The sequence below is a fragment of the Neolamprologus brichardi genome, chromosome 7, assembly GCF_056152115.1.
Source record: "Neolamprologus brichardi isolate AB-2024 chromosome 7, ASM5615211v1, whole genome shotgun sequence".
NCBI lineage: Eukaryota > Metazoa > Chordata > Actinopteri > Cichliformes > Cichlidae > Neolamprologus > Neolamprologus brichardi.
Genome location: NC_142110.1, coordinates 24546393 through 24572454, shown reverse-complemented (window position 1 = coordinate 24572454; position 26062 = coordinate 24546393). Strand labels below are relative to the sequence as shown.

The 26062-nt window shown below is 41.8% G+C and overlaps 1 protein-coding gene across 1 annotated transcript; it reads left to right on the top strand.

The window, feature by feature from the left end:
* The first annotated feature begins 15 nt into the window (after positions 1–15).
* On the top strand, positions 16–24879 carry LOC102783264 (GRAM domain-containing protein 4-like). Its single transcript, XM_006782304.3, has 19 exons — positions 16–264; positions 8072–8313; positions 8398–8497; positions 9045–9165; positions 9283–9344; positions 9476–9608; positions 9999–10024; positions 10722–10813; positions 10960–11051; positions 11684–11732; positions 11883–11954; positions 12039–12082; positions 12213–12322; positions 14906–15060; positions 20254–20401; positions 20738–20831; positions 21557–21647; positions 22088–22156; positions 22402–24879. Exons 2-19 carry the CDS (start codon positions 8131–8133, stop codon positions 22507–22509), a joined length of 1749 nt encoding a protein of 582 aa, XP_006782367.1. The 5' UTR covers positions 16–264; positions 8072–8130; the 3' UTR covers positions 22510–24879.
* Positions 24880–26062: the final 1183 nt, after the last annotated feature.

Below are 26062 nucleotides of genomic sequence, written 5' to 3'. Positions count from 1 at the left end.
TCTTAGGGTGCCGCTTGCTCACCCCGCCCACAGAAGTGATTATTGTGTCCGATGGAGCAACGCGGTTCGGTTAAACACCCTCACAGCCCCCCACATCTGGATTAATTGTGAGGACGGAGGAGAGAGACAGGCGTGGAGCGTGTCTCAGTGGATTCTGGTCCGATTTACATCGGCTTAGGAGCGGGTTTGACCCGGTTTCCAGTGGGCTTGGATCGCCGGGAAAAACAGAAAGAAGGGAAAGTTTGCTTCATCTTTGCTCTCATGGTGAGACACTTCTTCGCCCTTTGCTTCTTTTCTTCGCACTTCACTGTTAGGATTCTCTTTATATCTTCTCTGGAGTGTCCAGGTGTGCCCAACCTGTGCTCCGCGGACCGACCGGTGCGCTTTCTGTAGACTGCAGCTAATTGGCTGTCACACATTAAGGTGGGAGGGTAATGGGAAGTCTTAAAAAACTTAATTAGACAGCAAGTTAGTAATTTAATCTACTACATGGGTACTAAACTACCAGGCAGCTATTTTTTCTTATTAAATTATTGTTGTAGTCATTTGCACAAAGCACTTATTTTCAACTTTCAAATGTGCAAATCTGTCATATTCCTTTGTTGTACAGATAGTAAAATGAATATTTGGTTTTGGACTGCACCTGTTTGGGGCTGTTTGTTTTTTATCCCTGTATATGATATAAAAATCATTAACAGAGAAAATAATCAACAGTCCAATTAATAATTACATGATTGTTACTTAGACCCTTCAATGTAGTAAAGGAGTTATTTAATTTTCCTTGAAATCTGTCTTAAAGGGTATAAGAATGTCATTTTAAGACTGGAATGAAACTTGATGATGATATAAAAATACTTTATTAGATAGAAGTAATTTGTAGCTTTTTAACCCTTGAACTTATTCTTGGCGACAGTAGTAAAGAAACTCCCTTTTAACAGGAAGAAATTTCCATCAGAACCAGGCTCAGGGAGGAGTAGCCAACTGCTGCGACTAGCTGTGGCATGAATAGAAGGAGAAGAGAGATAAAACACACTATGGTAGACAGAAGATGCAATTTAATGACACAGAGCAGTGGTATATAAACACCAGGGGAGTGAAAAAAAGTTTGTGGAAAAGAAATGGAGCTCTATCAGCAAGCTCGGCCTTTAGAAGGAGAACTAAAGAATGGTTGAGGGTGACCTGATCCAGTTCTAACTATAAGCTCTATCAAAAAAAGAAGTTTTAAGACTAATTTTAAAAGTGGAGAGTGTGTCTGGCTCTTGACCCCAAACTGGGAGAGTTTCCTTACATGAGTTCAAAGATCTCTTAGAGCGTTGGGATAGGAATGTTGTTAAGGTTGACTTCAGTCAGGCTGAAAGGACCACACAATTTTAGAAGAGGAGAAGACTCTGTTAATGGGCACTTACAGTACTTGCCAGATCAAACTGCTGCAGACTGAGGAGGAGCACATTTTATTCTTCTATAAAAATAAAACGATTTACATGTTAGATATTGTGTAGTTTGTTGTACCCTTTGTTTTTTTAATGGGCTCTAAAATATATTTACCTTCATGATCAGTAATGAAATCAACCAAATGCTCTAAATAATTTGAAAAATGAATGAAATCTCTAAACTTGATGTTAAATACTTATTTTCTTAAATCTAATTTTTAATTAGGAAAATGAGTTGAAAATGATCAAGTTAACTTTTCGAGATATGACTTCATCACCATTACTACAAGTCAAAATCTTCCTCGTGGTTTTGAAAATCTATTGATTATTTTAGAAATCGAGTGTTCTACCGATTATTCCATCAGTTGATTGAGTAATCGGATAAGAAATAATTTTGTCTTATTAGTGAGCAATAATGAATAGCAAATGAATTTGGAATTGTATTATCATGGCAACTTAAAGTGTCATCAGTTTGCCAAGGTCTGGGAGGGCAGCCTGTTCTGTCTGTTACTCTCAGAATGCAGGAAATTGGTTTGGATGTTCAGGGACCAGCCCGGAAATACCAGGTCTCATGCCTGGCATGTACTGGAAACTGCTGGAACACCAGTGTCACTGTCCACAGTGAAGTGGGTTTAATGGAGGGCCAAAAAATTCAAAAGCTTGACAAAACAAAACGCCACCCATCCAAGCAATCTGCGACAACCAGACAATATCGTGCGCTGTCCAGTTGATTAGCACATGATGGCCAACTCGGTTGCCTATGAAGCATAGAATGAACTGAGGACTAGATTACACCGTCATGATTCATACCCTTTAACTTTAATCTCAGGCCACAAGTGAGTGCATATAATGTAGGATAATGGAAAAATAAATACCCGATTTGTTTTCATCATCAAAACATTTCTATACATTTTTGATATATGTGTAAAATATTATTAACAAGATAATATGTAATCTATTTGCATGGTAATGGGGAAATCCTTTTCCATCAGGAGCTTAAAAAAAGTTTGCATTGTTATCGCTGAACATAAGACTTGGTGCTGATAAGCACATTAAAGAAATCAATTCACATTAGGGCAAGCTGGAAGTAGATTTCTTTTACAGAGTTGGATGGTGGTTATTAACAAACAATACTTACGCTGTAAGTGCAGGAAGATTAGGAAGGAAATCATTTTCTCAGGATTTGATTATATCTCTGTTGGCAGAATTCAAAAATGAGTATTTTACTTGTAATGAATTCATTTTACATTACTGTTACATTTCAACAAAATAATCTAATATATAAGATAATGAAATACCATCCATCCATCCATTTGCTTCTGCTTATCCTTGCCCGGGTCACGGGGCAATAAGATAATAAAAATAACACATAAAGAGGGCTCATTGTATTTTCTGTTGACTTCCAAAAGAGTAGCTGTCTACTTGAGCCTTCATGCATACTTTTGATCCTGTGTAGATTACAGAAGCTCCAAAATAAATGTAAATTTGTGCACTTAATTTTGTTTAAAGTAATTAAAGATGAATGCTGCATTATCGTTCCATTACACAAAAAGGACATTTCAAAGAAATCATCAAAAGCCATGAATTACATGACTTTCATGCCTATTATGAGCACATGACATCTTCTGGTCACTACTTTACTTTTTCCTGTGAAAATCTATAAAAAAGGTGCAGAGTACATAGTTAGCAAAATGTCCCCTAGAGACAAAATAACCACATCCATGGGAAACACTAGGTTGCAGTGAATAGGAATTATGGGTTGATCCATTAATTTTTCTACTGCTTATCCAGGTCAGGTCACATTGATTAGAAGTACTGAAAAATGTGATGTCATAATAAATAAATCTAGGCTTTATCACTCCAAACAGATTTCCTTTATAATCTCATCTTTTGGATAGTATTAAAGGTGTTAAATTTATCTCTGTGTTACCTGCAAAGGGTCAGAAAAAGTCTGTTTCTGCTCCTGCTTTCTGTTAGGTGCTAATCTGTGCGGTAATAATTAGAAGCTCCCAGACAGCAGTCAGTGCCTTTGTCAGTCAGTACTGCCTGTTCAGACAGTAACCAACAGAAGCAGGCAGACCGGTCGGACTGCTCGGTGATCTTCAGGCTGAACACACCTTCAGCCATTGCTGTAGTTTAGAGCAGGACTGTAACTTCTGCTGAGGACGTTCGTGTGTTGTGATCACACACAGGAGATTCTGGTTTCAGTTTAGATTTCTGTGAGGGTAGTGCTTCACATCATGGGCTGAGCTTTGACATTATTGCAGGTGATTTAGAATATTATTATATTATATTTTAATATTACATGTAGAATAATATGCTTTAAAATTTTTGTTATTAAGTTTGAAACTTTTTATTAGATGTTTGCATTTTAAAAGAGAAAAAATCAGCTGAAGCAAAGCTGTGTGGGATTTAACTGTGTTACTCCTTGGTGGCAGAGTGGTGTGATGGTTACCACTGTTGCCTCACAGTAAAGCCTAGATTATTCTTCTGTTGATGATACAGACATGTACAGCTGGAGACCGACAGCTGAGTAGCTCATTCCTGTTATACTTCTTTGATGTCTGCTTCAGTTCCTCACACAGTCCAAAGAAATGCATGATAGGTTAACTGGAGATTCTGATTGGAACATTCTGAATGTGGATGGCTGATACTTTGTTGTTACTTAGTGACTTGTCCAGGGTGCTTCTGATCCTATGACAGCAATGATAGACTCCAGCTGCTCTGGGACCCTGAAATGGAAAAGAGGCTGATGTGTGTTTGCACCTTACCACTTCAAAAACGGAGTAAATTTTAGTTTGATTTTGGCTACATTGAGATTTTCAAGCAGTGATTTACAACCAGTCAGATTTAGGACCACATTTTCTTATGTCTTTGATTCACTGGATTATTTAATAGTTTTTACCAATCACATCACTCAGTGGAAAATAGCAAAGAATAGCCCTTTATTGTCGTTCTATATGTGCAGTGAAATTGTGGGTGCTCCACACCAACTGGCCAGGAATAATATATGAATAGTAAGACAGCAGGAATAAATAACAAACATGAAAAATATAGTGCATTGTCTACCAACTGGAAAGTTGGTGGTTCACTTCCTGGCTCTTCCAGTCTGCATGTTGAATCCTTGGCAAGATACTGAACCCCGAGTTACCCCCAGTGCATCCTTGTGTGTTAATGTTAGTCAGAGTGCTTAGATATCGATAAAAGTGCTTATATGAATATGTGTGTGAAGAGAGTGCAGTTAGTGCTCAGAGTAGAAAAACTCTGAAGGATTACTCTCTCAACTTTCTGTTTGGAGCTTGCATGTTTTTCTGTGGTAGGGTGGGTTTTCTCTGCCTTCCTCCCACTCTCCAAAGAGATGCACGTGAAGTGAAGTGAAGTGGTGAGTCTAGATTGTGAATGTCAGTGTGCAGATGTCTGTCTCTGAGCGGTTGCCCTGGAACAGCTGGAATAAGTTCCGGTCTTCCCTTTTTATACTCTGAATTAAAAAGTGGAAGAGGTTGGATGGATGGATGTTCTTGGGCTTCCTTCTTATAGAAACAACAAAGTCCCAGTTAATTGTGTTTTCTTCCTGCATAGCAGACATATTGTGATGGACATTTCTCTTTAAAAGCATATCGACAATCTTCTTTGGCTTCAAAAGTAACAAATGGACCCAGATCATAATTAGCGGCTTAAAAGATTAGTTAAACATTTACAGAAACATGTCTATGGCTTAGATAAGACAGTCAGTGTTGAGCCAGGCAAAATGATCAGTCAGTTTATCAATTAGTATGTAGTAAACTTGAAGTCTTCATGTTTAAATGATGTGTTTTATGACATGTAATAGGTATAGAAATTCTTACACTGTCCAGACACAACGTTAGAATACTGAGTTGGTTGGTCATAATGTTGGTGTACATTTGTATAATTAATATGAGTGACATGGAATTAAATCCCAGTTTTTAATCTGACTGAGCTGGTGGTGAGCATAAACCAAGAGTCCAAGTTTTACAAGAGATGGCACAAAATCTGCAGCCAGTTCTGTTTTTAAAGAGCAGATGATGAAACCGTTCCTCCTCCTCCCAAAACAAACATTTAACTTTGTGACTTCATGTCAGTAGCATGAAGTGGACTCTCCCTTTATAAACATGCAGTAGACTGTGATGACTTAAGTGCTGTAGGAGCTTCACACACAGGTCAGTTATCACAGTTAAAAGTAGAGCGGAAGCGAACATGTTCAGTGTGTGTCAAATGTGCGTCTTTATGTTTTCCTTGTACTTGGTTTAATTTAATTTGCGGCCCTGCTGTGCTCTCCATCCTCATTGCTAAAAAACCCAGAGTTTAGAGTCGCATGGGTTTTCCGTGCCAGGCATGACTAAAGAGTTCTTTGCTGTTTAGATTTAAAAAATAAATAAAATGTGATCGTTTTTATTATTTATTATTTTTAAATTAAACAATCCACTTTGATTTCGTTTGATTCAACAAGTGTGAGCATGCTGAAACAGATATGTTGAATATTGTAAACCTCCCGGATACCAAAAACTGCTGTTCCTAATTATAAATAGGCTGCAACTAATGATTACTTTAGTAGTCGTCTAATCTGCTAATTTTCTTCGATTAGTCTATTAGTCAACGACTAGCCCTTATCTCTGCTTCCTGTGGGCAAACTTCCTGTTCTAAGCTGCAGTACCTCGCTCGTTGTCATGACTTCAGCAGTTTGAGAGGTGCACAAGCCTCTTTTCAGGACAAATTCATCTATACACCTTTGCTTAATGCTAGAAAAAAAGAACAAAACAGAATTAGAAAAAACTGTTATTAATCACAGGAAGGCTAACATAAACTTTACTGTACAAACATGACCCATTCAGAGTCGACATCACAGCTGGTTTTAAATGGCATTTTAAATGCTCGTGCACTGCAGTACTGCTGTCATGGAGGGAAGGCTCTGCTTTGCTAAATCACTGATTATGGTGACAGATGGTGATAAACAGCTGTCTCCATCCATCCATCTATTGATGTCACTTCCGGACCACCGTTTTTCAAACCACTCTCGGCATATCTTGGCGACTTCTAATGTTTTTTCTCGATTTACTAAATCTTAAATGGTTTTTGAAATTTGTAATTCCTGCTTGACACCCTTTTCAACTCTAATGGTACAACCGCTGCTAACCAACACGCCCTGAAGCCTCCTGACTTGGTTCGTCTGCTACCAAGCCTAGCCTGGGTAGCCTTGTTTTTAGCCTGTCTGTCAGCTGTTTGCTGCCCTCAAGCCATGGCTGTCTGTCATTGCCCACCGGCATGCTCGCAGTTACAAGAGGATATCCAGCGACTGAAATAGGCTCTTAGGTAGAGGGAGGAGCTTATCATGGAGTTTTCAAGGAAAGCACCTGGTTTCCCTACACGTCTTCTGCAGTGGGAAATTGGCAGCTACTCTGCAGTGCTCGGTCCCAGCAGCTCATTGTGTTGACACACACCCCTGGTCCAGTTCGGCCAACTCTGGAGAAGAGCCAGCCATCTCAGCAGATCTCCTGGCTCTGGCTGATGAGATGTGGCTTAACCTCAGGACGACGCCAAAATCCCAAGTTTGCTCTATGTCCTGCAACTCAGAGCCAAGGGTTTTAGTAAAGGGTAACAAGGGTATCTGGTGACACCCATTCCATCTATACCCAGAGGCTATTCGACTGGTGAACAAATTTTACACACTGGAAAATGTGGATGCACCATGCTTTCAAGTGCGGGACAGCCTGAGTGGCCATCTGGTCCAGAGTGGGATAATGCTTCTGCCTCCCAGCTACTGGAGATGTCCCTCAGACCGGCGACACTGGGGACTGTTTGGACTGGGATTGATGCCCGATGGGGATGCTGCTCTTTCACTGACTGGCTGTCACAGGTGTGTCCCCACCTGGGCTTCCTCGCCACTACTCCTCCTGGCTGCCTGGCTCGAGCACAGACCCTAAGTCATCTCCCTCGTCCAGAAGCCGGGCATCTGCGTTTAACTCTGCCAGTTACTGCTGCTGCTGCTACTACTGCCCCCAAAGCTGCATCTTGGCGCTCACATGCAGTCATGCCTCAGAGCTGCCCATCATCTTCCACCTTTTCGAGGCCGCGTCTGCCTACGGTGCCCGTTGTTGGCATCTCAATGGTTTATCGCGTGGCAGTGTGTGGTGGCCGTAGCTTTTGCTGTCCGGAGGCCTGTGTGAAAGATATAACTCTGACCGCTGTCTGGTTGGTATGGCTGATTATGCGTTTATGTGTCTGTATGTTGTAACATGTGAAGCACTTTGTAACTGTTTTAAAAAGTACTATATAAATGAAGTTGCTATTATTATCGAGAGGCCCATGTCTCCTGGATTTGTGAAGCACCCACAGACATCAGCTATCTGAATAGTAATCCTATTCAGATATTCACACCATATCAACCTGTTCCTTTTGACGTGGAAAAGTAGTGGCTCTACTCTGAGCCCTAAATGATCAAACTCCTCACCTTATATCTAACGGGGAGCCCAGACATCCTGGGAAGGAAGGTTATTTTCCAATTGTGACCATAGGTGAAGGAGGGGATGTAGATTGGCTGGTAGCTTCACTTTCATACTCAGTTCTCTCTTTTGCCACTGTGGACCAGTAAAAAAAATTTGCAAATTGCTTCTTTTTTGTTCTAGTCTTTGCAGCTGGGGGGCTAGTCATGTTCAGGTAGACACTCGACTCTGTGGTGCCCACCATGTTGAAGCGTCTGGACAGGATCCGGTTCAGGGGACGGCGGGATGAGTTCCTGGATCTGGCTGAGTCGCCCAACACATCCGACACAGAATGCAGCGAGGAGATTGTGATTAAACCTCGCGCCTCTGTCAGAGAGACAGAGGAGGTGAGGGAGGCAGAGGTGGAGCCGCAGGGTGATGCTCAGGTGCAGAACCACACAGAGAAAATCAGTATTTTTACTTTTTTTTATGTTATGTTGCTTATTATGTTTTCTTCTGCTCTCTCTAAGGCTGGTCCAGGATCTTTTTCTGCAGCTATGGATGACAGGACAGATTTAAATGAGGTTAAAGGTCATTTAGAAATTGCCTTGTTGGAGAAGCACTATTTGCGTGAGTATTCTATGATTTTTATCTTCATATGTCAAGTTTTATTTTGAAAAATAACCAATGAACTTTAGCTCAGCAAGGTCAGATTTACGTAGACGAAGCAGACCAGGTGCCAGGTTTTTTGTCAGGTCTCTTTCCTCTCACTCAAATCAGTTGAAATGATTTTGTCAGAATCGCATTCAAACAAGTGTCATTCAAGTCTTCCATCCATCAGCTTTGTAGAAACTGATGAGTCGACATCACAGCTCTTCAGTTGTCAGTTCATTGTAAGCGTCAAACATCCCCCAGTACAGTCCCGATAGCGCTCTGTAATCAGTCAATATTTGGCCTTTTATGTAACACACACACAGAGCTATTAATAACCCCGCTGACCTCATTTGACACGTATGCAGAGAGATTTTGGTGAATAAGCCATTTGTGCCCGCATCCTCAAAAAAATACTAATCGTATTAATAGGAATAAAATAAAGTTTCTGTCACCTACGTTGTCATGCTTCAGTTTCACTATTATAAGTTTAGCACTTTTAACTTCCAGTGTTTGTCTGTTTCAGAGGAGGAGCTGAGAAAACTTAAAGAGGAGTCCAATGTGGATTCGCTGAAACAGGAGTTAGAAAAGGAGCGCTGCAGACGCATCGAGCTGGAACAGAAAATCAACGATGCCCTGAGATCCAGGCTAGTTGTATATATATATTTTCATATATTAAAGGGAGCCCGTTATATGCACTTTGAGTCCACTTTGCTCCTATGCTTTATGCTGGACTGACACGACACAGTTTCTACCTCTTGCAGACTTGAAGACTCACCATCTCAGACACCTAAAGCTCCATCTGCTCCTTCAGCTGCTGGCAGTGGTATGGCTGATCTATGCTCTTTCACTTTTTGTAGATGTTCCATCTTTTCACCTTTGTTTGACGTGAAAAGAAACAGAATTAATTGAATGGTCCTTTAATTATTATCACAATTGCCTTGTTTCTCCCCTCAGACAAACAGAAGGAGACTCTGGTTGACAACTTATTGAAATGGCTTTATGATCGATTTGGTGTTTACATCGAAGACTTCCGCTTCCAACCAGAGGAGATGACAGTGGAGACGGAGGAACCACTGAGTGCCAAAAGGTCAGAAAACATTCTGTAACTGTCTGTGACAGACTTCTGGGTGTTAGCAGAACTGTAATGGTAGAAAACTGAAAACTGACATTGTTTGAACTGACATTTTTATTATCATGTTAACTTAAAAAATGACATCTTTAAACACTCACACAGACACACACACACACACACACACTGCAGTGCTGAGCTTTTCAAGAACTTATCACCTAATCCACACAGTTTTTCCAGCCATGCAAACATATCTGAAACCTTTTATATTTGTAATTGTAAAACTGCAACCGTAACAATAAAGTTACTGAAAAGTATGAAAATTGGATCAGGTCTGCTGTGGAGTTATTATAGCCGCATAGGTTTTCATTGTGTTCTTTATCATGTTATCTTTTTTATAATCCACAGGTTGACTGAAAACATGAGACGGCTCAGTAAGTTTGCTTGTTTTTTTTTTACCAAATGTAATATGCAACATTGTCTGAAGACAGTGAGCTGCACTGCTGGGTATAGTGTGCAATAATACTACAGTAACAGGTCATGTATTTGCTATAAACAGAAGCATGAGCAAGTGAAACAGTGAAGAGCCAAGAATAGATCTTTGTGGGATACGGTAAAATAGTTCATTAGACCATATGCAATAAGTAGACAATATTGTACGTCCCACAGAACATCATTACGTTAAATATAAAAATTTAACTGAAGAGATTAGATTCAAGGGGTTAAAACTATTGCATTAACTGATTAGGCAGCAGTGTAGTCATTGTTAGAGTCATTTAGTTTTCAGTAGCTCAAGGATAAAGGAACATTTGCATAGATATACCCTGTTGTTATTTCATAACTATGTAAGAAGTTAAAACGTTTAAATTCAAGGGAATTCTCAAAATGTGCTCCACAGAGCAAATAAGGAAACAGAAGGGGACATTTAGCATGTGATAGTCATTAATGAGTCTGGGTTTGAGACAGACTGCATCTCCTTGTTAGCCACGCATCCCATTCACATCACCAGGACATCAGATATACTAAACCCAAGCCAAATGCATAAACATTCAAATAAGTTTATGCATTTATAGAGCTGAGGTTTTCTTTGTCATGATTAAGTCAGCTGATGTCAGTTTGTCTACTTTCCAGAACGAGGATTTAGACCCGTTACCAATTTCATGAGGAACCTTTCTGCCTTATCCAGCTGGTACTCCATCTATACATCAGCCATTGCCTTCATTGTGAGTGCACACACACACACACAGTTCAGGTGGTCAACAGTCAATTCTTTTAAACATGGATTGGATCCACCAGTCACAACAGATATAACACAAGTAGACAGACTGATTCAAAGCTAAATGTGTTTACACCTATGTGATCTCCACAGGTCTACATGTATGTGGCGTGGAATGGATGGGTCATCCCCATGTTCCTGTTCCTCGCCATTCTCCGCCTGTCCTTGAATTACCTCATTGCCAAGTTAGTGTAACCTTTGCTCTCTCTAAGTTAGTCACACCGCTTTTATCAGAACCAGACAAAAGGCAACAGTTTTAAACCAGGTCAAGGTTCAGTACTAAGTCAGTGTAGGTAAGGTTTATCAGGAATACTTGTTCCCTTGTCTGTGGTGTTTTTGTTTTTTTAACTTGCTGGACAAATATGTTATTTACTTTTAGAGTTATTAGGAAAATGGCTTCAGTAGATTCTTCAATTTAAGACGCATGTAGTCGTGCCGTGGCAAATCTAGTGCAAATTCAGTAGTTAGCATCTTTTTACATACTTTTTTTTCCATATCTTATCAGTGTATTCATATGTCAGGGTCATGAATTATGTGTTAAGTGAACAGTTGGCTCTTAAAGTCAACATACTGACCATTGTAAGAATCTGAAATCGTTAAAGTGCCAGTCGCTTGATGATCAGCTGACTGGATCAGAGCTGTTCAATATGAGCAAAAGTTTACTGCAGAATTTTGTTGAATATCTGGTTACAGTGGTCTGATGAGGGACCCTTAAATGTGTCTTGATACAACAAGACACATTTAAGGGCATACAAGGCAATGAAGTTCATTATATTAATTGTGTAGCTCATATTTTCCCATGATTCTCTGCTCTTAGAGGCTGGAGGATCCAGTGGAGCATTGTACCTGAAGTTTCAGAGCCAGTGGTGAGAAATCTCTCTTTATTCTGGCCTCCTCATATTCATTACTAAACATTTTATTATGAAATGACTCGCATAAAACTGTCCTGATGTCCAAATGGAAACTGTTAAGTTCTTTAATAACAGATATTCGGGATTCTCATTTTCTTTTTTCAGGAGCCTCCTAAGGAAGACCTGACTGTGTCTGAGAAGTTCCAGCTGGTCCTGGATGTCGCTCAGAAAGCTCAGGTGAAATGTGATGGACAGTGAGAGGTCTAAGGTCACAAGTGGTTCTTTTTGACACATTTAATTATTATTGTTATGTCCTTACAGAATCTGTTTGGAAGGATGGCCAACATACTGGAGAAAATAAAGAAGTAAGCTTTTCTACACACAGTTTTATGTTTCAGCTCAGAAAGAACTGGTGATCCATTTACAGTGCTTCTTTATACTGTGCGTGTGCATGTGCGTGTGTGTGTGTGTGTGTGTGTGTGTGTGTGTGCGCAGTCTGTTCATGTGGGTTCAGCCGGAGCTGACTCAGAAGCTGTACGTTGGTCTGTGGTTGACCTTCATCTCCTCATGCCTGCTCCCGTACAAACTGCTGGGATTCATCATAGGTAAAAAATAAATAAATAAATAAAAAGTTGATCACCTTCTGTGCTCTTGTTTCCCTCCCTTATTGAGATTTAAATCACTTGTTCTCAGTAAATATCAGAATGAAAGAATATATATCATCCACTAAAAGAATGGATGAGAAAAGATATTCTGTTTATGCACATGTCTAAAAACACGACAGCTGTGTGAGCGCTGAACATTAATGTTATGTCCAACGTTTGGCTCCAGTCATACCTTCATAAATTCATTGAATATAGGGCTGCAGCTAATATTAAGCTTTTTTTTTTTTTATTGCTTTTTGATGAGCTCCTTGGGGACAAGGTGACATTATTTGAAAGTTCAAAACTTTCATAATCTAACAATATATAATTACAACAGCAAACGGTCTCCTTCAAAGATCATGACACAATTGGAAACACTGAATGTGGTTAGGAAATAATGTGCAGTAGGCAACACATATGGTGCCCACTCACTAGCAGAAAATACACTGAAATATTAGCTGTGCTATTCCAGGGCTCGCAAAATCGCTAGCCCGACGTCCCGGGGCTAGAGATTTTGCCAGTCGGGCTACCAAAATCTATCTCTGCCCTGCCCGTCAGGCTATCATAGGAAGGAAAAATTTATGTCAATGCTTTTGCATTCTTTCGGAGGTGTAGCTGGGTAATTATGTCATTGGCATCGGTGAGCCACTGTCAATATGTGACATATTGAAATCGTGTTTGAATTTGCGCTTGTTTTTTGCTTTCACTTTGCAATCGCGCGAACTGTGTATAGAGAGTGACAGCACTGATTGGTGAGTGACGATAATTTGCGCACCAATTCCTCTGACATCGTCTTATCAATCGTTAGCTTACTATGCAAACATGACAAGTGAAATCTCCCGCAGCAAGCTTAAACATGTGAGAGGTTGATCGCGCAGAGAATCGCTGAGCGTTATGTGAGTGCGTGTGTAAAAGCAGCAGGATATATATTTTAGTTCTGCTGAGCCAAATAAGACAGGTCAGGGTGAAGAAGTGACAGCCAAAGAAAAGCTTACCACAAAACGGAAAAGTTATGACAAATCAGACTATAAGGCAAAAAGAAAGTGCAGCTTTATGGTTTCATGGACAAAAGAATTTCTGTGGCTGCAATATGACGAGTTAAATAACCAGGGCTGCACATAAGTGGTCCGCAGGTGCGCATTCGCTGTCAAAATAAAAAACGCGCACAAGATAAGAAGTTGCAATGTGTGTTTGCGTACATAGGATTTTCAGGAGGAGGACAGACATTTGTTTAGAACTCTTAAAGATGTCAAAGAAGCTCCTTTAAGCAATTACTTTGGTGTTCCTCCACCTCCAAAGAAATGTCAGAAGGAGTCCGAACCACAAAAGAAGCGCGTATTCTCGGAAAAGTGGTTGCAGGAGGTGAGCTGGCTTCAAACAAATGATGAACTCACACAGATGTGGTGTGGAATGTGCCGTGAAAATCCCACTCTAGGGGACAAAAACACTGCCTTTTATATGGATGCAAACGCGCGTTGCAACTTCTTATCTGGTGCGCGTCTTTTATTTTGACAGCGAATGCGCACATGCGGACCACTTATGTGCACCCGTGTAAATAACATAATGTTCTGCCGGGTGTGTTGTTGGTTTTCCCACTGGCAAAATTTAGCAGTCTTTGCAAACTTCAAAAAGAAAATGGTCTTGGTTCCACTTACCTCTTACCCGTGACTTCAGTGGAAATTTCAAATTCAGGATCTGACACAGACTGATTCATGTCCTACACAGTTTTTACAAGTTCATAGAAATTTCTGTTCAATTAGAACCAAGTATTTGAGTTGATGATTGTAATTTTTATACAATGTTGTAATTTGTGTTTCAGGAATTTTTTGATTAATGTTTTGTTTCCGTTACAATATTATACTTTAATGTATAATATTGTAACGGAAACAAAACAGGAAACAAAACATCAATCAAAAAATTGCTCTCTTTTTTGTTCGGGCTACTTAAATTTATTTTGGGCTACCAAAAACTGAAGAGTCTCTGCCCAAAGGGCTACCAGGGATTTTGAAATTTTGCGAGCCCTGTATTCACACATCAGCACAATCCAACATTACACAAAGGGTGTAAGGGTGCATCAGATATCTGTGTTCACATGTGCACTATAAAAGGTGAGGAATCCAGTACACTTGTGAAAACAGCTATATATAACAGGCCAGATATTCCTGTGATTCTTCTTGATTACTGCCTGTTAAAAAGGCATGCAGACCTGTGATAAAGATTTCGGACAAGTGTCTATTAAGTCCAACAATGTAGATGAATGCTCATTTTGAAGGAACCTTATAGTTTTGATGGAAATGAACGTTTCTGCTGGGGATGGGTGGGATGGCTGTGGTGAGTCCCTTTAGGGGTCATCACAGCAGATTGTGTGCCTCTGTCCTCTCCTGTCTCTAGCATCTTTTTAGTCACAGCACCATTCTGCATTTCCTCCTTCAATACATCCATGAATCTTCTTCTTCCTCTTTGCATCTTGCTTAGCAGCTTCATATTCAACTTTTTTTTGTCCAGTATATGCACTATAAAAGATTTTTACTCTTTAATCCTCAGGTGTATACGCAGGTATCAAGTTCTTCATCATTGACTTCATCTTTAAGAGTTGTCCCAAGCTGAGGCAGCGCTATGACACCCCCTACATCATCTGGACAAATTTACCCACCGACCTGCAGCTGAAAGAGCGCAGCAACACTATGCTGGGCCGACGAGTGAGTCCAAACTCCTGCATACATCTACACACGGAGCTCAGAGATCTCAGCACCGGGCTGATGTTAGTCTGTGTCAGTTACATGACGTAAAGGAACAAACCCTGCAGTAGTGAGATCATAGGCTGGAAAAACCAGCACAGACTGGATCAGCTTGTTACTGGTTCTTACTGGTCTGGTTGTATTTTTCTCTCCCAGCTGTCTGAATGTGAACAGGTAGGATTGTGCGCTGAGTGTGTGTGTGTGTGTGTGTGTTATATTTACAATCACAGTGTAGAGGCCCATAGTGTGTGCTGTGGTGAGAGTTGTGATCAGATATTTTGACTGACATCACTGGCTGTAACCAATCAGCTGCTGAAGTGTTGGTCTATCTGGTTAAAATCCTCTTAGAGTGGGACGTCCTGAATCGTAACGTTACACCTGGCGTACTAGTCAGATTTTCCCACTTTATATTCAGATGACCCTGTGACCTTTGCTTTAGCTTCACCCTTTTAACAAATGTAGATCTGGCACAAATGTTGTGATTTACCTCCAAGTAAGATCTAATGCCAAAGTTCAGGTAAGAATGAATAAAGTTTTGTTGTCTTCTCTTTCTAAGTGTAAAATAGTTACTACATGACAGGTGAGATAATGATTGATCATCTTGTTAACTGCTTAACAAACACCAAGTCACCAGCAAAGCTCACTGGGGGAGGGTTAGCATTTTGGAGTATTTAAGCCATGTGCTAAAGAAAGTTGAAGATGTTACATTTCCAGAGTATTTACACTGTTATAGATCCTCTGTTAGAACATTTCTACTTGGCAAAACAAATTAGGTAAATATTCCACACACACACACACACACACACACACACACACACACACACCCCAAAAAAGATTTAACCCCAGACAGGCTGTGGATGACCTGGTAGATGTTAAGAGGTTAAAATGTGCTGTTCAGCTGAGTTGTGACCTTCCCATGGGCGCTCTGCTTACGCTTCTGACACGACCAAATCCTCTGGCAGCATCTCAGTGCCAAACACACCTTAGAAGTGTTTTTGCTCCAACTTATCACAGCTGTTTTTATTGAACTAGATCCTAAAAATGTTAGACAGGCGTTTTTAATGTTGCTGACAGATGTATCCTACCCAGTGTTAACAGACACAGTTAATGTTTGTTCCCAACTAATGTCTTGAGCTGCACATACACTGAATTTCAGCCTATCTTCCAGCATACCTGAGTACATTTTTGGGGGGAGTATGGGTGATGCAGCAGCTTAAAACATTTAAAAGCTCTGGTCCTGTGTGGTGATTACAGTAAAGGTCAGTGGAAGGTTTCCTGCAGTAAAGAACAGCAAGTTAGATATTTATGCTTGCATGTCAAAGACACTGATACCTCTGCTAGAAGCTAATATCTAACTGGACAATTTATGGTTAAGTTCTTTGATTTGGCAGAATTTTTATTCAGATTCAATTCAGAGCCTTCAATTTTCTGTTTTTGAGTGGAAACGTGCTCGTTTTACCTCCAGGCTGAACTCAAGTATCCATCCATCCATCCATCTTCATCCGCTTTATCCGGGGCCGGGTCGCGGGGGCAGCAGCCTAAGCAAAGAGGCCCAGACCTCCCTCTCCCCAGCCACCTCCTCCAGCTCATCCGGGGGAACACCAAGGCGTTCCCAGGCCAGCCGAGAGATATAATCTCTCCAGCGTGTCCTGGGTCTGCCCCGGGGCCTCCTCCCGGTGGGACATGCCTGGAACACCTCACCCAGGAGGCGCCCAGGGGGCATCCTTACCAGATGCCCAAACCACCTCAGCTGGCTCCTTTCGATGTGGAGCAGCAGCGGCTCTACTCTGAGCCCCTCCCGGATGGCCGAACTTCTCACCCTATCTCTAAGGGAGATGCCAGCCACCCTTTGGAGGAAGCTCATTTCCGCCGCTTGTATCCGCGATCTCGTCCTTTCGGTCACTACCCACAGCTCGTGGCCATAGGTGAGGGTAGGGACGTAGATCGACCGGTAAATTGAGAGCTTCGCTTTTACACTCAGCTCCCTCTTCACCACGACGGACCGGTGCAGCGTCTGCATTACTGCAGCTGCAGCCCCAGTCCGTCTGTCGATCTCCGGCTCCCTTCTCCCATCACTCGCGAACAAGACCCCGAGATACTTGAACTCCTCCACTTGGGGCAGGACCTCATCCCCGACCCGGAGTGGGCACTCCACCCTTTTCCGGCTGAGAACCATGGCCTCAGATTTGGAGGTGCTGATCCTCATTCCCGCTGCTTCACACTCGGCTGCGAACCGCTCCAGTGCGAGCTGGAGGCCCTCACCCGATGAAGCCAACAGAACCACATCATCCGCAAAGATCAGAGATGAGATCCTGAGGCCACCAAAGCGAAAGCCCTCCGCCACTTGGCTGCGCCTAGAAATCCTGTCCATAAAAATTATGAACAGAACCGGTGACAAAGGGCAGCCCTGGCGGAGCCCATCACCCACCGGGAACGAGTCCGACTTATTGCCGGCAATGCGAACCAAGCTCTTGCAACGGTTGTATAGGGATCGAATGGCCCGTAGCAATGGGCCAGACACCCCATACTCCCGCAACACCTCCCACAGGACACCCCGAGGGACACGGTCGAATGCCTTCTCCAAGTCCACAAAACACATGTAGACTGGTTGGGCAAACTCCCATGCACCCTCAAGTATCCTCGAGAGGATGAAGAGCTGGTCCAGTGTTCCGCGACCAGGACGAAAACCGCATTGTTCCTCCTGCATCAGAGGTTCGACTAGCGGACGAACTCTCCTTTCCAGCACCCTGGCATAGACTTTACCGGGGAGGCTGAGGAGTGTGATCCCCCTGTAGTTGGAACACACCCTCCGGTCCCCCTTCTTAAAGATGGGGACCACCACCCCGGTCTGCCAGTCCACGGGTACTGCCCCTGATCTCCACGCAACATTGCAGAGGCGTGTCAGCCAGGACAGCCCTACAACGTCCAGAGCCTTCAGGAACTCGGGGCGGACCTCATCAACACCAGGGGCTCTGCCACCAAGGAGTTGTTTAACTGCCTCAGTGACCTCGCCCCCAGAAATTGGCGGGTCATTCCCCTCATCCCCAGACTCTGCTTCCTCCTTGGAAGACGCGTCAGTGGGATTGAGGAGGTCCTCGAAGTATTCCTTCCACCGCCTGACAATTTTCTCAGTCGACGTCAGCAGCGCTCCGCCAGCACTATACACAGTGCAGGTAGAGCACCGCTTTCCCCTCCTGAGACGCCTGACGGTTTGCCAGAACCTCTTCGAGGCAGTCCGAAAGTCTTTTTCCATGGCCTCTCCAAACTCCTCCCACACCCGAGTTTTTGCTTCAGCCACTGCCCGAGCCGCATTCTGCTTGGCCTGTCGATACCTGTCGGCTGCCTCCGGAGTCCCACAGGCTAACCAAGCCCGATAGGACTCCTTCTTCAGCCTGGTGGCTCCCTTCACCTCTGGTGTCCACCATTTGGTTCGGGGATTACCACCACGGCAGGCACCAACCACCTTGCGGCCGCAGCTCAATGCAGCAGCTTCGGCAATGGAGGCGCTGAACATGGTCCATTCGGACTCGATGTCCCCCGCCTCCCTCGGAATGCTGTTGAAGCTCTGCCGGAGGTGTGCGTTGAAGATCTCGCGGACTGGGGCCTCTGCTAGTCGTTCCCAGCACACCCTCACTACGCGTTTAGGTGCACCAGGTCTGTCCAGCGTCCTCCCCCGCCACCTGATCCAACTCACCACCAGGTGGTGATCAGTTGACAGCTCAGCCCCTCTCTTTACCCGAGTGTCCAGAACATATGGTCGCAGGTCTGGTGATACGATTACAAAATCGATCATCGACCTACGGCCTAGAGCGTCCTGGTGCCACGTGCACTTATGGACACTCTTATGTTCGAACAAGGTGTTCGTTATGGCCAAACTGTGATTAGCACAGAAGTCCAATAACAAAGCACCGCTCGGGTTCAGATCAGGGAGGCCGTTCCTCCCAATCACGCCCCTCCAGGTCTCGCTGTCGTTACCCACGTGAGCATTGAAGTCTCCCAGCAGGACAACAGAGTCTCCAGGTGGAGCACCTTCCAGCACCCCCCCCCAGGGACTCTAAGAAGGCTGGGTACTCCGAACTGCCACTCGGCGCATAAGCGCAGATGACAGTCAGGACCCGTTCCCCGACCCTAAGGCGCAGGGAACAAACCCTCTCGTCCACCGGGAAAAACCCCAACGTACCGGCAGCAAGCCAAGGGGATATTAGAATACCCACCCCAGCCCGCCGCCTCTCACCAGGGGCAACTCCAGACTGAGACAGAGTCCAGCCCCTCTCCAGGAGACTGGTTCCAGAGCCCAAGCCGTGCGTAGAGGTGAGCCCGACTATATCTAGCCGGTACCTCTCAACCTCACGCACTAACTCAGGCTCCTTCCCCACCAGAGAGGTGACATTCCATGTCCCTATTGCCAGTCTTGGCAGCCGGGGGTCAGTCCGCCAGGGCCTCCGCTCCTGGCCGCCACCCGGCACACAATGCACCCGACCCCTATGGCGCCTCCTGCGGGTGGTGGGCCTGCGGGAGGATGGGCCCATGTCTCCTCTTCGGGCTGTGCCCGGCCGGGTCCCATGGACTAAGGCCCGGCCACCAGACGCTCGCCCTCGGGCACCCTCCCCGGGCCTGGCTCCAGGGCGGGGCCCCGGTAACCCTATCCCGGGCAGGGTAAACTGTTCCCTCGGTGTTTTTTTCATAGGGGTCTTCTGAATCGCTCTTTGTCTGGTCCCTCACCCAGGACCAATTTGCCATGGGAGACCCTACCAGGGGGCAAAAGCCCCCAGACAACATAGCCCCTGGGATCCCTGGGACACACAAACCCCTCCACCACGATAAGGTTGCGATTCACGGATTCCTTATAAAAAATTTTGTAGCAGTATTGGAGGACAGCATCAGGTGAGCTGAAACACATTCCAGTGAAAAAGATCATGTACCAGGACTGCTCTGAGACAGAGTAAAAAGCAAGCAGTGTCCAAAGAAAAATCTGAAAAGAACTGTTGCTCAAGACCAATTTAAAAGCTACAAGAAAGTCTGTCTTACTAGAAGAAAAATGTAAAGTAAGGGGTGATTTTGCACTGGATTATACATCTGACTGCAGGGATGCTTCAGACACTGCTACTTGTAGTGATTAGCAAATTGTGTACCTGCTTCTGTCTACCTGCTCAGGTGATAGCTGCTGGGGGCCGAGGCAGCCTCACCGCAGCAGCTCCTGTGGGTGTCAATCGGGATGAGGATGGAGGGCGATACTACAGCACCAAGAGAGGAGCTTTTCATGAGGTGTTTAACCTGCCAGAGAGTGAGCGCCCTCTGACAGGTGAGAAAGGAACTACAGGAGAAAATGAATTAATAGATGAATCCTTCTAACTCAGTCTGAAGTGTTGGCCCATCATTCTTTGTGGGTAATGTGCAGTAGATTCAGAAAGGATTCAGACCCTTCATTTTTTGCACATATTATTATTTTATTGTAAATTTAAACAGATAAATTTGACGTTTATGTACACTCTACTTGAAAAGGACAAAAAATTGTTTTACAGATGCATAAAAGAATCTAAAACTGAATTATCTATTTGCTAATGCAGTTTAATAGAAAGGACTTTAGATGTTGACTGTTTTCTTACCAGAAATGTTTTAATTGTAATGATTGTTTCAGTGTGTGAGACTGGCTGGCGCTGCTGCCTCATCAACAGAGACAGGAAGACACCGACAGACTACATCCGCAACGGAGTGCTTTATGTCACCGAGAAGTAAGTCATCTGACAGAATGAGCAGAGAGAGACACTGTGGCACATCTCTGTTTATCACACACAGAATGTTTCCTCCTATAAGTTTGGCACTTGTAGTAATAAGCAGAGCGAGCGATAACATGTTGAGTACATCATTTATTTGCCCCGTATTTGTTTTCTGACGTCGCGCAGCCTCTGCAGCATTTTTGGTTCTGTCTTTGTATGAACATTCAAACAGTAAACTTGCGTTTGCTAAAGTATTTCATATGACACTTTTACATTTATACGTAAAGTTTGAATAGCCTAAGGCTGCTTTACCTGAAAAGTTAAAGGTTAAAAAGGTTATTGGCCAAAGGTTTCGGTAAATAGGTGACGAGTAAACTTCTGTTTGAAAATGATCTCAGAGGAAAGGGCTTCAGAGTGTAGGAGTACCAACACTGAAGGGTCTCTCCCCGAACAACTAGGGTTTGGTGTGAGAGATGCAGGATAATAAAGACCATAAATAATGAACAGTAGTTACTTCAGACTTCTGAGAAGAAAATAAACTGCCAGGGTGTCTGATGAAAGAGCTGGGCTTTTCTTATGTTTGGCTTATCAGGTAGCAGTATGTAAGTTTCCATTAGGGTGTGTTGCTGATCCTTGGTGGATGGGTGCCATAAATGTTCTGAGTGCTTATAATCTCTTATAATCACCATTGCAGAGCGTTGTAGGAGCGGGAGATAACAGAGTCTCTGCTGTCTTTACAGTTACCTGTGTTTCGAGAGCTCCAGCTCCAGGTCCGGGTCCTCAAAGAGGAACAAAGTCATCAAACTGCTCGACATTACTGACATCCAGAAGGTAAGTGTTCACTTTAGAAATATTGTTGATGCTTCCCAGGTTTATAATATTCAATTAGATTACTTTGTGATGTCATTTCCTGATTAGCTTGTGTTTTTGAAGCCACTGTAACTAGCCTGTGTAAACCTTTGAGTGTCTTTGATTAGATTAAATTATTAATTAATTAATTTTTAAAAAAAGAAAGAAAGCAGACATGTCATTTCACTACACTGCAGTGTTAGTTCTTAGAACAGTCTTAATGGAGTAAAAACCTGAAACAAAAAGTGCTGCAGGTACTGAAGCATGCCCTTTGTTTTCATTTATTCAGGAAACAGTCTTTTACTTTCTAACATCAGATATTTAAAACCTTTCTAACGTTCGCTCGTGTCTGCTCTTCTTGCACATGTGTTTCCCTTGCATTGGTCTGAATTTGCTCTGATCTGCTCTGTTGTTTCTCACAGTACAAAGTTTTGTCAGTGCTGCCTGGGTCTGGGATGGGGATCTCCATTGCGACACCATCCACCCAAAAAGTAAGAGCTCAGTTCAGAATAGCAAAGAAACTAAAATTGTTTTTACTCATTTAGAAGAAGCATTTCACAGATGTAAGAATACACTCTGACAAGTAAAAGTACCACTAATAAGTATGACAAGTGATGTACTCTAAAATAAACAGATTTCTATACAGTATGAATTTGTTACACTGATGTGTAACAAGTGTGGCTCTGTTTTCTTTTTGTGTGGAGTCTGGTTCTGATGTTCCTCTGTTCTCTTGCAGCCTATGGTCTTCGGCGCAATGATGCACAGAGATGAGGCATTTGAAGCCATCTACACTCAGTACATGAAGATCGTTACTAAGGCTACAGCTATCAACCCTGAGACATAGTAAGACCTTTGCGATGGCTGCCTTAAACACAAGCACCTGAAGGTTCTTAGATGGCTGCTGACTTCAGTTTGAGCTGCTGGTCTTCCCCCATCAGTCACCCATGAAAATAATTCAGTGATAGTATTTTAGTGGTTGATATTAAATCGGCTGATTCCAACTAATCACTGATTATTTTTTTTTTGTCAGAATCAGACAGTCTGTTATCAATCACTGTTTCTGATAACAAATTAACAATACCATCCACAAATGAGAGCACTTTACATCCTCTCTAAGGGTTAGTTTACTGAAAAAAACATTTACAAGAATTGCGTCTCTGTTTTTTCATCTCTGGTAAACATCTCAGCATTTCACGTGCGCAGACTTGATATTAAATTAAAAGCCTCTTGATAGCTCAAAGGGTTCAATCCCTCCCATAGTTTTTAGGCTTTTATTGTGAAAAATCTACTGGACGTTTTTGGTTCACATAGTAAAAGCCTGTAGAAGAAGAAGTTTTACAAAAGCTTACTTTTACTCCCACAGCTACTTTTACCTGCACTTTATTGGTTCAAGTTTGTCACATGACCGGTTGCAGGCTTTAGTTTACTTTAGTAGCAGCAAATTAAACTGGAAACTTAACTACATTTTGTTTTTGTGCTAAAAAAATTGAATAATAATTTAATTCGCTAGTCAATTAATAAGAACAGTTATTCTCTGCCTGCAGCTTTCCCAATATATTAATTTCTTGCTTTTCTGTGTCTTTATCGATGTAATCTGAACATTTTCAGGCTTTGAACTGTTAATCAGACAAAACACAACGTTTAAAAAAAAATGACACGGTGCACTCTTGAGAAACTGGAATGGATGTATTTACTGTTTTCTAATGACTATACAGTTAATCTTAGTGGTAGACTTAATTTGGCCTTTACTTACAACCAAACATATTAATCTGACTTATAAACACTGACTGATGGAAGTCTGTCTGCAGGCAAATTATAAAGGGAGGAAACAGAAAATATAAAAAGTAGTTTTTAATCTTGTCCTGATTCTGACTCAATATTGTCTAATTGTATGAAAGAACAGCAAAAGGTCCATCAAGTCTCTTGCTGACAGTTCAAATCTTCAAATGTTAAGAGAAACTGATACTATTGTTAAATAGTGTCTTTATAGCTTTCGATGCAAACTTAGGTGGAGGGTTTCATGACTGTGTATTAAACCACTGGCAAACAAATGTGTTTAAACCTCATTATTATACATTGGTGTCTTCAGGGATTTGTAAACAGTATCATCATATGACTCTGTATTGTACTATTGCAACTAAGCCTTACAGTTAATATGTTGGTGTAAAGTGTTTGTATTCTGTATCAATGTTCAGCAGTTATGTGAGCAGTCTTTGACACATGGAATTTAGTGTAAACCACAGAGTTAGTCTTTTTCTTAAGCTTTGTTTGACTTAGCCAGAAGCTAAGTGGCTAAAGCTAATGCCAGTTTAGCAGTTTATGCTTTCTGTTTTACAATTAATGAGCCACGAAACAAAATCCCACAGGGAACTACAAATGCTACATTTTTGTATTTGTTTGTCATTCGATTTTCATCAAGCTTAAAGAAGAATCAACTAAAGCACTAAAAAAAGCACTTTTTCCTTTCATTTCTATTATCTGATAACTTTATTGGGGGGGGGGGGGTTGAGAATGTCTGTTTTTTGTAATCTGTTGTAAGTGACTTAAAACTTCAGACTAACATTTTTGTATTTTTTTTTAATTTTGGGTTGAATGTTTTGTTTTTTATTTTTTTGTTTTGTATTTTACATGTTCAATTAAAAGTTTGAATCCCAAATTGATGTCCATTTTATTTAATATTCAGATTTATGACTTTTGATTGTGGTGTTTTTTGTTTCGTTTTGTTTATGTCTTATTAAAAAAAACTTTAATCTGAAATAATTCAGTCACAAAAAATAAACTCTCCAAAATAAGATGTTCTTTTAAATATAAATTCTGACAAATTTTAAAAAATAAAATTGCACATGAAGTGGACAGCTTCACTTTAGTTTGATCTCACTTTAATTTCCACATGTTTTTTCTTTTGTGGGGTTTCTTTTTTTTCTTTTCTTTTTTTTTGATGCCACTTGCTAATACCATCATGCCTCAGCCAAGTACTCTTTAAAAATAGTTTCCTGACTTTCTTTCAGTGTGTCCTGTTTTTGCTCGGGTTTGATTTTTGCCTTGTTGACGTCACTGTGAACATTTTTCTCTCCTCCTTTTGTGTCTTTTGGATTTGAGGTTTTTATAAAATGGTTTCTTGTATGGATAGGTGTAATGTTTTTTAAATTGTGTAATTTCTATTGTTGAAATGTGATGTACATGTGTTTAAGTAAAATCAAATATGGTACCTTAACAGTGTGCGGCTTTTTAGTGCAGTACCTGCATCATGCTTTAGGTGGCATCACATTCGTGCCTAATATATCGGCTTCACAATGCAGGAACTCCAGCAACACTTAAGGAAAGATGAACAACTTTATTGACTGACCAACGTGTTTTGGCTTGTGGCCTTCATCAGGGTCAACCCTTAAGTGTTTCTGGAGTTCCTTCATTGTGAATTCTTTCGTCCTCTCCCTCCACCTTGGAAGTAGGTGAAGTTGTGCCAGAAATGTTTTGCTCTAATATATTGGCTTACCACAGATATCTTTTTTAAAAAGGCCACAAGTGTACATAATAGTCCGATACCAGTCACTTTTAATTTAATTTAACTTTAAAGTATATTGATCAGATGCATAAGTAACTGTAGACTTTCACTGTAAATGAAAAGATGGCCTAAAAATAAAACAATTTTACAGAGATAATAGTTCTGTATGGTTTTATACTCTGTATAATTTTCATGTACGTACATTTCCAGTGCATTCTGTTTTCAAAGTCATCGTGGACACTAATGGTAATACATTTAGCTACAGCACAACTCTTGCTCTTTAAACAGTGACTGAAATGTGTTTTCAGATATGCTCTTACGTCTAAGAACTTCAGCTTATTGCAGCTGTTCAATATAAACTTACCACAAACAGTAAAATTATTTCTTTGTTGCTTCTTGTTTATTCTTGTTATTCTTATACAGGAAAGCCTGTTTATTTCCCCTTACATTGTGCTACATTTGTCAGGAAAATGTGGGCTTCAGTATGTCAGCAACAAAACTCAGGTAGGCTGTTCAAATTCAAATTTTATTTGTCACACACAACCATACACATGACATGACGTATGACATGTGGAGAAATGCTTATTGCTGTGCAATGCCCGACCAGTAAATGACAGTAAGAACTGACAGTAAGATTTACAGATTACTACAAAATTTACAGATTTTAACTTACAGTAAATTCTTAGTAATTTACAGTAAAAATATGCAAATAACAGTTTACCAAAGAAATTATGAATAAAAATAAATTATAAATTTTAAGAAGTGTGCAAAAAAACAAACAAACAGTGCATGTGATGATGTGATGTGTGTGAGAGAGTCCAGTTCTACACCTGGTTCAGGACCCGAATAACCTGGGGAAAAAAGTTCCTCCTCATTCTCTCTTTTTTGGCCTTAG